Source organism: Stegodyphus dumicola, chromosome 11, assembly GCF_044657685.1.
Source record: "Stegodyphus dumicola isolate Sdum_Otavi_A_Nest chromosome 11, ASM4465768v1".
Taxonomy (NCBI): domain Eukaryota; kingdom Metazoa; phylum Arthropoda; class Arachnida; order Araneae; family Eresidae; genus Stegodyphus; species Stegodyphus dumicola.
This window is the reverse complement of record NC_140778.1, coordinates 42,503,924-42,520,505: the sequence shown is the minus strand read 5'-3', so window position 1 is coordinate 42,520,505 and position 16,582 is coordinate 42,503,924. Positions and strand designations below refer to the sequence as shown.

General features: G+C 32.8%; 1 protein-coding gene across 1 annotated transcript in view; it reads right to left on the bottom strand.

Moving 5' to 3' along the window:
* Positions 1 to 353: 353 nt before the first annotated feature.
* Positions 354 to 16,582, bottom strand: part of LOC146993907 (ribosomal protein S6 kinase beta-2-like) — a 63,859-nt gene continuing 47,630 nt past the window's right edge. Inside the window, exons 9-11 of the mRNA XM_085826274.1 lie at positions 6,926 to 7,066; positions 1,780 to 1,893; positions 354 to 1,694 (exon numbers count right to left, since the gene is read on the bottom strand). Of these exons, the coding sequence (XP_085682400.1) occupies positions 1,473 to 1,694; positions 1,780 to 1,893; positions 6,926 to 7,066 (477 nt within the window). The 3' untranslated portion in view covers positions 354 to 1,472. The remainder of the gene's footprint in view (positions 1,695 to 1,779; positions 1,894 to 6,925; positions 7,067 to 16,582) is intronic.

Here is a 16,582-nt window from a genome sequence, read left to right as displayed (position 1 = left end):
GCAGATGGATGATGACAGCATGTTATGTGTGAATGTGAGGATGGTAAATGTGATCTTCAGATGCTTATTTTAAAACTACAGAATACATATAGAGGGGTAAAAAATCCGATGACTGTTGTAGGTTGAAATTTAATGATGTTTGCTTGCTCCCTCACTGCAAGTGTTTAAGACTATAAACCACTGATATCTACTTTATCCATCAATGATTATTAATGAGATATGGGAAAGATGTGTTTCACAGCATGTTGTTCCTTTACACTGAAGATCAAAATTTACATTATTAAAACTCATTTAACCACATATGGCTCTACATTAAAAACATTTATTTATTAAAATCTTAAAAAATAGAAACATTTTAAAGAAAAGAAAAGTTTATTAATATAAAAGCACATTGTTATATTTCAAGGGACAGGTGATCACAGAAATATACAAAAATAGATTATCACAGGACAAAAATGGATTATCACAGAAATAAGCAATATTATTGATCACAGAAATGTATAAAAAATTCCTGAGTTGTTTACATAGTACAAAAATATAAAACATCTTGGAACATTACACTCTGCCTTTATCATACAGCAGACTCTGTTGTAACCAGTCTGGCTGTAATTGGTCATATTTAAAGCTTTTTTTCGGTTGAAGCTATTGTATAGATATTTTTATTAATATAATTTATATTTATGTTAAACAAAATTAAACAGAAATAGTTACTGATTAAACATTTGATTGAATCTTCATATAAGATTCTACACATGTTTACAATAAATTAAGACAATTTGGATCAAATCAAATTTAATGCAAAAATTTTGCTGTAGATCACCAAGGCTGGAGAATGAAACTAAAATTATGAAAATTTCGAATCATTTCAAAATTAAACTTAAAACTGTGCATATTTTACTTGCACAAATTAATTTCATTAGCACCATTTAATTGTGTAGTTGAAAAATATTTTCATTGCTAAAACTAAAAGTTAAAAACCAGGAGATTCTGTGATGTACTGGGAGACCGGGAGATGAGTTGAAATATTGTGAGAATTGACAGCTATGCAATACTGTATTTATGAATAAATAATTAAAAGTTACTAATATAAAGTGTTAATATATTAACGGTTTAGCAAATATATTATTATTATTGGTTCATTCACACAATTCCTTTTTGTTTTACCTTGCAAAAATTAATATAGAGTTGAAAATGGCATGGATAACAAGTTTAAGGCAGGCAGATATATTGATGTTGATTTACAGATAAGAGAATTAATTAGAGTTTTAAAAACAGTAAACACAGTAAAAGTCTCTGATAATAAGAGATTTACAGCTACATCTTAATGTGATTAATTTCCTTTTCTTTAATGACAAAAAAAATTGCACAAAACGAATTGCAAATAAATCACTTGCACACAACTTATGCATTGATTCAAAAGAACTGATATTTATATATACATTATTGAGAAATATTCATAAATGTATATAATATTAAAAGCACTGAACTGAACAATATCGTGGCAGTTTGCTGTGCCTTGAAGATGACTCGTGTTTTCTCTTAGATGAAGATGCCACTGATAAATCAAGTATACCGTACTTGTTCTCTAAAACTAATGATGAAAAATTAGGTTCATGGCATATTTTTTCTACAATTTGTGGTGATGGTTCATTTTGCCTGTCATCTGAAAATGAGTGCCGTGAAAAGGAAAAACCCTGAAAATACAAAAATCTGAAATTAATTTACAAAAATCTTGATTGCCTACAAATATTATGTGCAAATCGTAAAACAATTACTTACAGAAAATACATGTTTTTGACTGTCAGTTAGAGAACAGTCATCTGTAGCTATGTCTGGGACATCTGCAGCCATGTTTGTAAATTTATCAAATTGTGACACATCATCATCACTCAGCTAAATGGAAAAAATTAAAATCTGAATTATGATATAATAATAAATACATTCAAAGAAAGTCATTCTCAATAAGATTATAAGATTCATTTATCTCAATACGATAAACATTCCATCTTTATTAACCCAAAACCATTTTATAAACCTATACTTTTAGATGACCAAAGACTTTTGTAAAAAATAGAAACAAATCAATTATGCAGATTACTGTCAACACTAATTTTATTAATTAGTATTTCATTTTCAATTAAATCACCTATAGCAAAGAATATAAATCTGCAATTCAAAAAATTCATCAAACTTTTATCATGGCAACCACCTTTAAATGATAAATCCCATATAGGGAAAATATAGAAAAAATTGCCAAAAAAATTTTTTTCAGAGAAAGAATTGCCTGAAGAAAGTAGATAGTAATGAAATAAGTAGCATAAAACTTTAAAAAAGTGTTACACTTAAATACAAAACACTTAAAAAAATTTTTAAAAATTTCTTTTATATTATGAACATTTATTTCATATTGCACAAAATGAAATTTATAGAGCTTGTCAATCACAGAAGAAGAAGAAATACATAACAGAAAAAATATGGCATGTTAATCTAATCAAACTGAATGTTAAACTGTAGACTTGGACTGTAGGTGTGTTTTACTGTTCTATTCATTACGCACTAAGAATAAGATGACAAAATAGTTGAGTGAAATCACTCAAATTTTTTCCTAAAATAATTATTAATGTTGCATAGCTAAATGGGATTATAAACCAGTACACAATAAACAGATCATTTAAAGAAATAAAAATGAAATAAAATAAAGATTAATATCACTGATCTACAAATCCCCTTCTTTCCTGCTACAGAGATGAAATAAATTCTTTGTACAAAATCTCGCCTGAGTATGAATATGCATTTTATTTCTAAGCTTGGCTCTTGTTTAGAAGTTACAGAAAATTCATGATAAATTATAACATTCATAAGCAATGTTTTTCTCGAATTTCAAGAATTTGCTATAACTGAATAAAGAAGTGAAATAAGCCTTTTTTAAATTTAATTTCGCCTCCTAAACACAAATACGCTTCAAGTATTTTTATTTAAGTTTTAATAAAATTTAAAATCTAGTTTTCTTATTAAATCTTTTTTGTAGGGGTGCATGAAAATGCAGTAAATGATGTCAAAACACTAATAAATCTTTGACGTTAAAATTTAAAGCTTTTAAACTTTCTTTGAGAGTAGTGATCAAGTGATTACTTTGGCCTTATTTTCTCAAATGTTGTCACATTACTGTGATATTACCAGATGCTCAACAGTATTTTCTTGTACACTCAGATTGTAATAAACACCCACCTTCTCTTCAGTTACACTAAAATGAGAGGTAATGTAAATTTTTTAATGTCATTTTTTGCGATCAACAGCCTTAAATTAAAAAAGATCAGACACTATCACTTACATAACAAAATGCATGTAAGGAAAATATATATTTACTCTTGATTCTAGAAATAAATTTGAACAAAAGAAACAATATAACTTCCATATTCATTATAAGAAAACTTCATAGCTAGACTTAAGATAATAAATGGTCTACTCTATATAATTAATTCTCCCCATTGACTAATAATGCAGCTACTAAAGAGGTCCTATATAATGATTCTACACAGCAATATGTATGAAAATCTGCAATGAAGTACAAATAAAGGAATTTGGGAAACTGAAAATGTACACTGATATCAAAATTATGCACTCTGTACAGTATAAAGTCCGTAATTCAGACGTCCATTATCCGGAATGATCTATAACCCAGACCTCAAAGCCACAAACTTACGTAATGCATTTACGCACGCGTGTTTAATGCGCACATCCACTACGCATGCGTGCTTCCGATAGTGAAGAAAGTGACAGAGAGGTTACTGAAAATGAAAAAATTTCGATTGACAAGTTAGTCTGAATTCTTGACACAGCAATTACAGGACTTGAAACAGTGGAATTTTGTAGCTGAACAAGAAATTATGTCTGTTTATAGAACTAAAGAGAAAGTACTAGCACAAAAAAATGAAGCAACTTAAACAACTTACATTGAAAGAAATGAAGTAAACAAATAAATATTAAGCTTTTTTTTTTTTTTTTTTTTTTTTTTTTTTGTAAATTTTGATACCCTTTACATCATAATTGCTCTTTATTTTATAAATTACGGTTTCATATTTTTAACTGTATAATTTCTGCATGCCACCTTACCAGATTTAAATTCATGATCTATAATCCGGAAAAACCCCTAATCCGGAATCGCCGAAGTCCTGATGAGTCCGGATTACGGACTTTGTACTGTATTTCGAATTTTATAAACATCTTTTCAATATATGAGGCACATCCAGAAAGTAAGTTTCCTGATGTTTTCCCCTTTAAAGTAAACGTAATTAGCTGTGTTAACTGTGCATGCGTAACAGATCTATGACGTATCAATCAAATGCCAGTCGGTCGGATAGGTCCCACCTCATGCCGTAGCATGGTAGCAGTGGTCCGAAATAGAAGCTCTTATTCCTTCTCCCACCACCTGAGAGGCTCAGTTGGTGATAAAGTTCTTGAATGCACAAAGCATTACACCAATTACAATTCATTGCCAGCTCTGTGAGGTCTATGGGCCGAACATTATGAGTAAGCAGATGGTGTGTAACTGGTGTAGGCAGTTTTTGGAAAATCGTCGAAGTGCCTATGATGAACGCAGTGGGCGACCGTCCCTCATCAATGATGATCTTGTTGAGCTTGTGCGGCAGTGCGTGATGGAGAATTGTCACTTCCCGGTTACGGAGCTGTGCAGCCATTTTCCGCAGATATCATGATCCTTGTTGCACGAGATTGTAGCTAAGCACCTGCTGTTCAAACAATTATGTGCCAGGTGGGTGCCAAAAAACCTGACACTTGAACACAAAATTGAACACTTAGGAGTAGCATTGACATTGCTGCAACGGTATCATGATGACGGCGACAAGTTCCTAGACATTTCAACAAGATCGTCACGGGCGATGAGACTTGAATTTCGCATTTCACCCCGGAAACCAAGCAGCAGTCAATGCACTGGCGGCACAGTGGATCTCCAGTCAGGAGGAAATTCAAACAGATGCTGTCGGAACAGAAAGTGATGTGCACAGTGTTCTGGGACAGGTAGGATATTCTGCTCATTGAGTTCCTTCCACATGGTGAAACAGTAAATGCTGACCGTTACTATGAAACACTGCGCAAATTGCGACGTGCCATTCAAAACAAGAGGCGTGGAATGCTTACTGCAGGTGTTGTGCTCCTCCATTACACTGCTCGTCCACATACAGAGCTCGACGCACAGCAGCTGTTTTTATGGAATTTTGCTGGGAGTTGTTTAATCATCCACCATACAGCCCTGATCTTGCTCCCAGCAATTTTCACATTTTCTTGCACCTCAAGAAATTCCTGTCCTACGGTCAGCATTTTGGCAACAACGAAGAGCTGAAGACATCTGTCACACACTGGTTCCATTCACAGACGACAGAGTTCTGCGACAGAGGGATACAAAAGTTGATCCTATGATAAGACAACTGTCTAAATTCTGGTGGTGACTTTGTTGAAAATAGCTGAAACATTGCTGTACTTGTTGCCAATAAATATGTTCCTGAAAGTGAGAGTTCTATTTTTTTTAAATAGGGAAACTTACTTTCTGGATGCCTACATAAAATTAGGCACAAAGAAAAAAAGATACTTGTAACTTTGTTATAAAGTGCACATAGGACAACGATTTGAATCAAATGAAAACTGTTGCCGAACAGAGCCATTTAGCACCGTTAATGTTATTTGATGTAACGCATTGTCTGTATCATAAGCCTGAGTAATTCTTGATAAGTCAGTTTAATTTTTGTATAAAATGATATAAGCTAACTGCTATTTATGAGTTTTTCAAGTGCATTTTGAAAAAAATAACTAACACTTGGGACTTTTCTTCAACAGAATAGTATGTAGTTGAGTATTTTCAAGTTTATGGGATCCTGGCATCAAGAAAAATGTGACTTAAATGGATAAGCACTGGCTGTGTAATGTGGTGAAAAATTATGGCAAGCAATTTAAGCTTTTTATATGTTATGTCTATAACTTGCATATGTTGATTAACTAAATAAAGAGTTATCTGTTCCTTCAAACTTCTGCTGGAATGACTAGTTTGGTGAGATCTCTGCTAAATTTCACAGTTGATGGAGTATTGTAATTGAATATGATGTTTTTACTTTGATGTTTATGTCTGAAATCCCTTTCTTTCAAAATCTCACATAATCTAAATGTAGAAATTTGATATTTAAGTTGATAACAAATAAAATGACTCTTTATTTAGCTTTTCTACTTCGAATAGTAATTTTCGTGTGCTAAATTATTCGGAATTTTCCCATATCCAAATTTCGGCATTTTCCGTGCTTTCCAGATAGTCGAGCTTTTACTGTAATGATGTATTATCAAAAAGTAACACTGTGTATATGTATTTTCTTGCTAGCTGGTCACAAACAATAAAATGCCAGGTATGGTTAGTTTGGCATATAATTTGGCAAACTCAGATTTATAAATCCTTTAGATCTTTTTGTAACTGTTACTTTTGTAATAAATGACCCTTGATAACATAATTTACCAGCACAAAACACCAACAAATAATCTGTATTTAAAAAGATAAACAATTTTTATGTTTTCCAGAATTTTGGCGGGAGCGGGGGAATTGCATCTATACATAAATTCGGCCAATTGATGACTTATCGTTTCTCAGTGTTATTTTGTAATGTGGTATTATTTACGACTGATTATTATTATGATGATATGATTATGGCCATTTGTATATGTTGTTTTAGATAGCAATGGCCATCATGAAAACCTAATTTTATTTGGTGTTTGTTTACACTATTGCACCATTTTCATAGGACTGCAACACTAGTGAAAATTTATTCTCACCATTGTCGTTCTCCCACCCCAATATGTGTCCGGCTAATTAGAAAAGAGCCTGTATATTTTAGAATATGCAGGTCTTATAGATTTAAGCAAAGCTTACCACTGGTCGTTCAAAGAGAGGTTGCACTCTTTTGGCAAGAACATCATCCCAATTTACATGGCTGAAGAAGTGATGGCGTTTGATCTCTTCAGCATCTTCAGGACCACTCCCAAGTCTCTTCATATATGGATGCTTAAGCAGCTAAAAATATAATACAGAAATACAAAAGTTTAAAATAACTTTTATCATTATGATGAAAGGGAATATTTTTAACATTCTGTAATATTTTTTTCTGGGTAAATACATCTGACACTATAATTAATCAACATATGTAAAATTAACAGCAAAATTTAGTCATTACAGCATGTATAATACACTTGTTTTATTATATAAGTTGAACCTTTTAAAATTCGTCATGCAAAACAAATTAATTAATAAATGTTGACTGAACAAGGACCAATTTTGAGGCAGTAATGATTAATAAAAAAGCAGATTATAAAATGAAAATATATTCTAAATATGATGTTCTTTGTGGCATTAGCTGCTTATTTTCAAAACAAACTTCATGAATATTCAATCATCAATAAAAATATTAACTCATGATTTCAGTTTCAGACTTCAATGAAATGGCTCCTAATAAATCTAAACTTATCACACTGTACAATATTCTTTTATTAATCCGCATCTGAATTACATTGTTTGATCAAATACAAATAACAGGGTTGCCACTGAAACAAAAGAATGAAATTTCTTGACTTTTCCAGGCTATCCACGTAATATGCATTGGCTGTGCTGAGCGCAAATTATTTATGGTACCACTTGAAAACGCAAACATTTGCCAGTTACTTAATATATATACTTTTAGACTTATATACATAATCCCTAAATAGGAGTTGTCTAATCCTCAGAGGATTGAGATTATAATCTGCCCATCGGGATTTAAAAATGTCTTTACTGCAGACATTTTGCAGCTAAAGGAAAAAAAATCTATTTAATGTTATTTTTAAATACATTCAAGTATTTTATATTTATTTACCAGCATCTTAAGTAAAAAAAATCTGATGTGTACACCACATGACTTCCTTGTACGGAATATTAAATTATACGCATTTTTTTCTTCAATTTCATTTAAATTGATTGGATTGAATTAAATCTACTTCGTCGACAGCGCATAAACCACAATAGAATAAATGCACTCTTTAAAATTCACTATATTTGTTTACTATAACGACACTCTGAATGCACAAAATTTATATCATTCGAAGAATTACCTTATTGTTGCCACGTGTTCTATTCAAATACTATAATAAAGCTAGAACAATGTATGAAAGAAATTAAGCAAACAAAACAGAGAAAAAAAAAAAAAAACAGTTTTTCACAGACGATTTAGTATTTCTCATTCAATTAATTTAGTTCTCACTTCGCGACAAGGCAAAAATACATAAAAACTCAAAATATCTGTATTAAAAATTACGAAGTAAATCTTAAACACTTCTTTCCTCGAAAACATTCCAGAAAAGATTAAGCATGATTTAATTCGCAATAATAAATGAAGGCGTTATTTTTGTTGTTGCGAAGCTTAGTCTTTCTAGATTGGCAACAAATCTACAATTCTGCTGTTTCAAATGTAAACAAATATGTCCACCGTGTTGTTTAAAACTTAACCGCTCTTAAACAGCTTTAAAATTGTTGATAATTGTACAAATATTGCTTAAAGAATTACGAAAGGCATAAAAACCTTAACCAGAAGATAAGAACAACATAATTCAATCATTTTTAAAGCAAAAAATGTACAATTTACAAACATATAAGAGTAAAGAAACTGAGATTACCGAGCCGGGTAATAGAGTGGATATATATAAAAATATATTTATATACGTTTGGTGCTGCTGATTGCAATCAAAATACGAGGTGCATATCTACATGTTATAGCAGTACTCTATATACAAAATTTCAACGTTCTTAGGCTACTCGTTTTTGAGTTATGCGAGATACGTTCGTACAGACGCCACGAAAAATTCTCTTCAGAATTAATTTTAAAGGAGCTTTATAATTTTTTTGAAGGAAAAGAGTATTTTATTCTGTCCTTACGTACAGATATGACGCAAAAACATCGTTAAATTGAATTCGATAGCGATCAAAATGGATATTTTCGTTGAAATATGCTGCCTGAAACTTTTCGCGATTACAATACTTCCTTTTACTTCGTACAAGGAAGTAAAAATGTGAACTAAATTTCGTGATGGCATGTCATATTACTGGTGAAATTAGTTTCACAAGTATGCAAGAGAAAATTGCCCGAAATTTAAAAGTATTACTAACTAATAATAAATAAATTTAGAGGGAAGAAGTCACATTAAATGGTACAAAGGGCATTATTATAAAGTTAATTACTTAAAGATTAAAAACTGAATTACAAAAATCGATGGTATTTCAGTGAATATATATATATGTGTGTAAAATATAAAAAATATGATGGCTTTGCTCTTTGGGAACCAGCAACCTTTAATTAACTTTCTGCAATTCAGCATCTTTTCTTTAGACCAGTACCTTCTAGAATTTGCTAGCCTATTACATAATCACTACTATAAATACTGAGTATGACAGACTGCTTCCTAATATTGCTGCTACAAGACTCTGCACTGCCCTATCCATCTTTCCTTCCTTTGTTAGAATTAGTGATGATGCATAAAGTTTAAATTCAATCATACTTAGTTAAAATCACTACAGATATGGAATTTAGAGAGTTTCATATAAAAGGAAAATGATTTGCTAATTGGATTAAATAAAAATGGATAATTAAAAGCTAAATCAATTTGAGTCGTCTTTGGATATCCATTACCACTCTTTAAAAAGCCATGTCTGAACTCTGATGCCAAGCTTCATGACTACCAAAATATCACACATGTATATAGTAAACGGTTAGCCTCTAGATGACCGATGATTTTTTTATTTTATTTTTCTGCAAAATGACAAATAAGGATTTTGTTTTATATACGAGAATTGGGGGGAAGTGAATTTACTTTTACATTCAACATGCACTGCACATGGGAATCTCTGGATTTTCGAAGTTACTGGAAATCAAAGATACTGGAAACTCGCTTTGTCTTTCTTAAAGACAATCTGATTGGCTCTATGAAAATTGGCTACACGCCAGCTGTCCGAATGACGCACATGTGATACATGGTATGCCAAGAAAGATATCGTGTCCTGATGTGTCCCCAAAAAAGTGATTGACACGAAAATCACTTTTTTGGGGATCGCAGTATGAAATTCCCCGACATTTCCAGATTTTGACTAAAACTATTTAAAGTTCCTGATTTTTTCCCTGACATTTTTGGCCAATTTTCGAATTCCCTGACTTTTTCCAGGTAGTGTAGCAACCCTGAAATAACAACAGACATTGTCAAATGATTAGTACAACCAGGTACAGGTAGAAGTGAGACAGGTACAGGTCTCCAAATTTTGAGGGAGAATTCCCTAAGGGTAGTTCGAGGATCTTCATTCCCTGTTTCCCTAAAATCAGTCTTTCATGAGGGCTTTGAGCTTTTAGTGTATTTTGAGTGTTCCATTGCCACACATATAATATGCGCTGACAAATATCCACGCCTTGCACAGGATTTGAACCCAGGCTCGTCGATATAGCAATCTGCATCACTAAGCAATTTGCAATTTGAGTGGCAATTAATACATTCAGAAAGACAAATTCAATCATCTCCAAGTGGACATAACTATCAAAAGCATGCCTCTGAGCAAACACTTAATCACTTTCCAAAGCTGGCTGATAATTTCATCTGAAAATACAGATACTTTGTTGACCTCAACATTTGCTAATTCTTTTGATTTAGGAATTTTGATTTCAGGAAGGCCCACAGAGCAAAAGGAAGGAAGCTGGCAATAGCAGAATAAAGAAAAAGTCCAAACTCAATATATTAACGTAAATCCTCGACCATAATATTAGTGTAAATTCCAGACTGCAAAAGTTGAACTAGTCTAACCATGAACATGATTTTAACAATTTACATTCAAGTTACTTTAAAACAATTTTTGAAATTAAACTTACTAACTATGGATTCACTCTTTTTAGATAATTCTACTAAAATTAATCTTAGGAGATAATATAATCAATATTTCTTTAGTAAATAAATTATTATTAACTTACTTTGCAGCTATTGCGCAAGTAGTAGAATAACTTGATTTCGCACTAAGTGAATTTAAGATCATACAACATTATATATATACACTGAAGTGACAAAAGTCATGGGATACCTCCTAATATTTTGTGGGTCCTCTTTTTGCCCAGCGAAGTGCAGCAACTCGATGTGGCATGGACTCAACAAGTCCTTGGAAGTCCCCTGCAGGAATATTGAGCCATGCTGCCTATATAGATGCCCATAATTGTGAAAGTGTTGACGGTACAGGGTTTTGGGCACGAACTGACCTCTCGATAATGTCCCATAAATGTTCGATGGGATTCATGTCGGGCGATCTAGGTGGCCAGATCATTCGCTGGAATTGACCAGAATGTTCTTCTAACCAATCGCGAACAATTGTAGCCCGGTGACATGGCGAACTGTCATCCATAAAAATCCCATCGTTGTTTGAGTACGTGAAGTCCATGAATGGCTGTAAGTGATCTCCAAGTAGCTGAAGGTATCCATTTCCAGTCAATGATTGGTTTAGTTGCACCAGAGGACCGAGTCCATGCCATGTAAAAACAGCCCAGACCATTATGCAACTACCACCAGCTTGAACAGTGCCTTGTTGACAACTTGGGTCCATGGCTTCGTGGAGTCTGCGCCACACTTGAACCCTACCATCAGCTCTTACCAACTGAAATCATGACTCATCTGACCAAGCCACGGTTTTCCATTCGTTTAGGGACCAACCGATATGCTCACAAGCCCACGAGAGTCGCTACAGGCGATGTCGTGCTGTCAGTAGTAAAGGCACTCGAGTCGAGTAAGACTCGAGTAAAGGCACTTGGGCATAGCCCAAGGAAGACAAATTTCGCCGCAGTATCCTATCAGACACGTCCCTCGTACGTCCCACATTGATTTCTGTGGTTATTTGACGCAGTGTTGCTTGTCTGTTAACATTAACAACTCTACGCAGATGTTGCTGGTCTCGGTCGTTAAGTGCAGGTGGTCGGACACTGTGCTGTCCATGGTGGGATGTTATGCCTGAAATTAGATACTCTCGGCACACTCTTGACACTGTGGATCTTGGAATGTTGAATTCTCTAACGATATCCGAAATGGAATGACCCATGCATCTAGCTCCAACTACCATTCCGCGTTCAAAGTCTGTTAATTCTCGTCATGCGCCCATAATCACGTCAAAGCCTCTTCACATGAATAACTTGAACACAAATGAAAGCCCTGCCAAAGCACTTCACATTTATACATTTTCTATGCGATACTACTGCCATCTGTATATTTGCATATTGCTATCCCATGACTTTTGTCACTTCAGTGTATATATATATATATATATGTAAGATAAAAGTATATGAATCAGAATTATAATATAACTATAAACATTAATTCTTCCTCTCTATTCTAAAATCATAATAACTTCTCTGCATTGCGTCATTTCTAGATCACTATAATTAAGAACTGAAACTGTCGTTGTAAACCAAAACTTTTCTCTTCGCGTGCTTCCATCTTTCATAACTACGCACTTCAGCTTTTCCTTGCTACTGTGCTAAGATGTGATTTCGCTGGCTTGCTTTCTATCCCAACAATATCAAAAATGTAAATCTTCTGTGGAAAGGCACGACTAGAGTGCCGAGTGATTGTGGCCACAAATATCAATTGGAAATAAAAATGGAATTAAAACTGCATTGACTGCCAAGTTCTCTAAATACTACGCAATCAGAATTCTTCTTCAATATGGGTCTAATCACGCATCTACAGTGTTCCGTCATTTCCTTTCCTTGTGCTTTTAATATGACAATTAAGCCGGTAAGGATAGTTTCCTGCAGCCTGAAACCTCAATGGAAAATTTAATTCAGCTCTTCAAATCATCGTTTTGTGGTAAATCCAAGATAATGTGAAAGAAGTGAATCATCGAATTTGTTTTTTCAGTGTTTAAAAAATAACAGATCATTCTTCTGCTGTGGTGCAAGTGCTTCAAAAAAAATATAATCACGCGTAGTGTTTACAGATTGAAAGTGATCTCTCGATAAATTGAGAAGTTCGAATGCCTAGTAAAAAGGAATATTTAATTTGCTTTGCCGATCTCTACAATATTTAGAAAAAAAGTGCTTTAAATCATCAGTGAATTACCGTTTAGGAATTCAGCATTGCAGCGGGTTCAAGGTCGATCTGAGTTAGTGTTTGCAAGTATGTGCGACAGAAAATTATTTGCACTTCTGCTTTTTCAACAGCTCAAAAATTATTACATTCATGTGAGCCTAGCTCAGGAACTAAATTATTTAATGTGCTGCAAATTCTATAGTTTTCATTTCAACATTGGTTAAAATTTCTGCAATTTGTTTTGAGAAAATCTAAAATTCTTGTTCATTAATTTTTCTAATTTTTCATAATTATGTGTGAGCAAATTAAGTAACTAATTTTAAGCTATTTAAATTATTCATAGGGAAGGATATTAAGATAAGTTTTTATGTTTTTGAAAATTTGTTGAGAATTTTGAATACGAATTTTATAATTATTCTAAAAATAAAGATGTTAAAAATAAGTGAAATTAATACAGATAAGTAATATGAAATTATGGTAAATGCATGTTAAAATTTATGGGTTATTGTGTGTTAAGTATAGTATGATGAGGGTGTACTGGTTCCTTCAACAGAGGCCTGTAATTACCTCTGTACAGTTGTTCCTTTTACCCTCTTCATGCAAGATAATGTTGGAGGGTCTCATTTTATGAATGCATGTAAATTTTTTATATTATTATTATTATTATATTTTTTATTATGGAATGTATTAATGCAGTTCTCAAAGGCCAGTTACCTTAATGCAAGGAACGGAGGCCTTTTCAAGTAACTGTCTAGGCACCCTGGGCCACCAGTGCATAGAACACACTGGTTAGCTCAAGAGGACAGCCCTATTGATGGATATGTTTGTTTAGAAGTATTGCGAGGCTTCCAGTTTGGTAAAATCGGGAATTGTAAATGAAAGATGATAACGGTGAAGCCATAATTTCTGAAGCTTACTCCTATTATTATATGGTATTAAAATGTAATTTATCAATATGAAAATTAATATCATGAATATTTATGTGCATTACATTTAATTATAAGTAATGATTATGTAAAAGTTTATTTTGTGATATTCTGTAATAACAAGAACCTTCCCTGAAGAATTATGATTATGTGAATTCTCAAACAAAAAGACTTTTGGACTGAAATGCTGAAAAATTCAATAGGACTCTAAAAGTTAAAAATTTATTTAAAAAAAATTATACTTTACAGATAAATTATACTTTACAGAACAAAAATTTGATGACTTATGTGTTTTTTTTTTTTTTTTTTTAAACATTTGCTAGTGCTTTAACTCTTTCTCTTTAAAAAGGCTTCTCTGTCGCTACGCCTTTTTCTTTTTGAAGGGGGGAATATGTAAGATAAAAATATATGAATCAGAATTATAATATAACTATAAACATTAATTCTTCCTCTCTATTCTAAAATCGTAATAACTTCTCTGCATTGTGTCATTTCTAGATCACTCTATAATTAAGAACTGAAACTGTCGTTGTAAACCAAAACTTTTCTCTTCGCGTGCTTCCATCTTTCATAACTACGCACTTCAGCTTTTGCTCACTACTGTGCTAAGATGTGATTTCGCTGGCTTGCTTTCTATCCCAACAATATCAAAAATGTAAATCTTCTGTGGAAAGGCACGACTAGAGTGCCAAGTGATTGTGTCCACAAATATCAATTGGAAATAAAAACGGAATTAAAACTGCCTCGACTGCCAAGTTCTCTAAATACTACGCAATCAAAATTCTTCTTCAATATGGGTCTAATCACGCATCGACAGTGTTCCGTTTTTCCTTTGTGCTTTTAATATTACATATATATAACAAAAATGAGAACCAACATAAAGAGATAAAAGCTAACCTGAATCATTTAGTTAATTCACTAAATGTAAAAGGAATCATGAAAGACATTTGCTTATAACAAATGCTACAACTAAATATATTCATTCATCCATTCAGTGAACACTGAGGTACATCAGTAATATAGCATATTGCTATATTAATGATGTACTCTTTTATGCATATAGCATATTGCTTTTATTGCTATATTAATGGAAGCTCTTTTATAGTAACCACCTTCAAAAGTAACCATTATTTTTTTTTTTAAACAGAGACAAACATTAGCACTTGAACATCACCTTACTAAGATAATCACCTTAAAAAAAAAGACCAAAATCATTTGAAACAATAGGTGCTTGTTTTTGAGATGGTTGACTGCGATTTCCCCCCCCCCTTTGTTATAGTGATAGTGAGTAGCAAAAGTGGCATACAGTTTGAAATGATTTAAAATTATACTGTACATATAACTGAATATACAGTTGGAAAGATACTTAAAGAATAAAACCAGAACTTGTTACAACATGAGCCACATTTAAAAGGCTGAAGAGTTGCATGTGCCTCATTCGTCAGTCAGATTCAACTTCTTAAAATTTTGCTCAACAAAGAACTCTACGAGGTTTAAATTTTAGATGAACAGGGGGATAATACACAAATAAATAATAATAAAGAGAACTATTGTTAGAATTGAATCTATTTGTTTTTACCATCAACACAGTTCCATAAACATGATGATAAAAATAAGATATTTTATTCAAAATGTTCTAGTAGTAGTATATTCTAATCAGCCAAAACATTATTATCTCCCTGCTAAGACAGTTTTGCTTCATTTTTGACATTTAAAACAGCTGCAACCCATTGTGCCATGGATTTCTTAGCAAGTTTTTGGAAGGAAGTAACCAAGGACAGTTCAACAATCTGTATAAGAGCTGCAAATGCAAATCTGATTTTTCCCACAAATCTCGTATATTATGAGATGATGGTTGGAGAGCTTTAAGCTAGCAGGATGTGCTCAACAAGATTAATAGTTGGCAAGTTAGGAGGTCAGGACATCAACTGAAATTCATCAGCATGTTCCTTAAATTACTCCAGTTCCAGCCCTGTGACAAAAAAAAATATTTTTTGGTATAAAAAGTTTATTTCTAGGGGGAAAGAACAGCTGCCATGAGAGGCATATCTCTCCATGTAGTATACAGTTATCATGGCATGTTTTACACATCTATCAAGCCTAGGAATACCCTTCAAAATATCTCCTAAAGTATAATATCCCTATCACCAACTTGTTTATGCCCTGTGATACACATGTTGATCAACTATTCACCTGGAAGATTGCATACCCTGACACAACCATTTAAGTGGTGTAAAAATATCATGATTCATCTGAGAGCCAACTCTTTTCCACTGTCAAATGGTCCAATCATGATGTTCACAGGCTGGTTGTTATCATAAATGTTGGTAATATTGGGTTAACAAAGACACAGGAGAACAGTATTAACTGTGCAAGTCCATATCCAACAGAGTTCAATGAAGTGTGTGCTCAGATATACTTGTACTTGGATCTGCATTATATTCAGTCCAGTAATAATTTATTTCACATCATAAAATAGCAGTCTCTGGCATCTGTATTTACTGATCTGGCATGAACATCCATAGCATCAA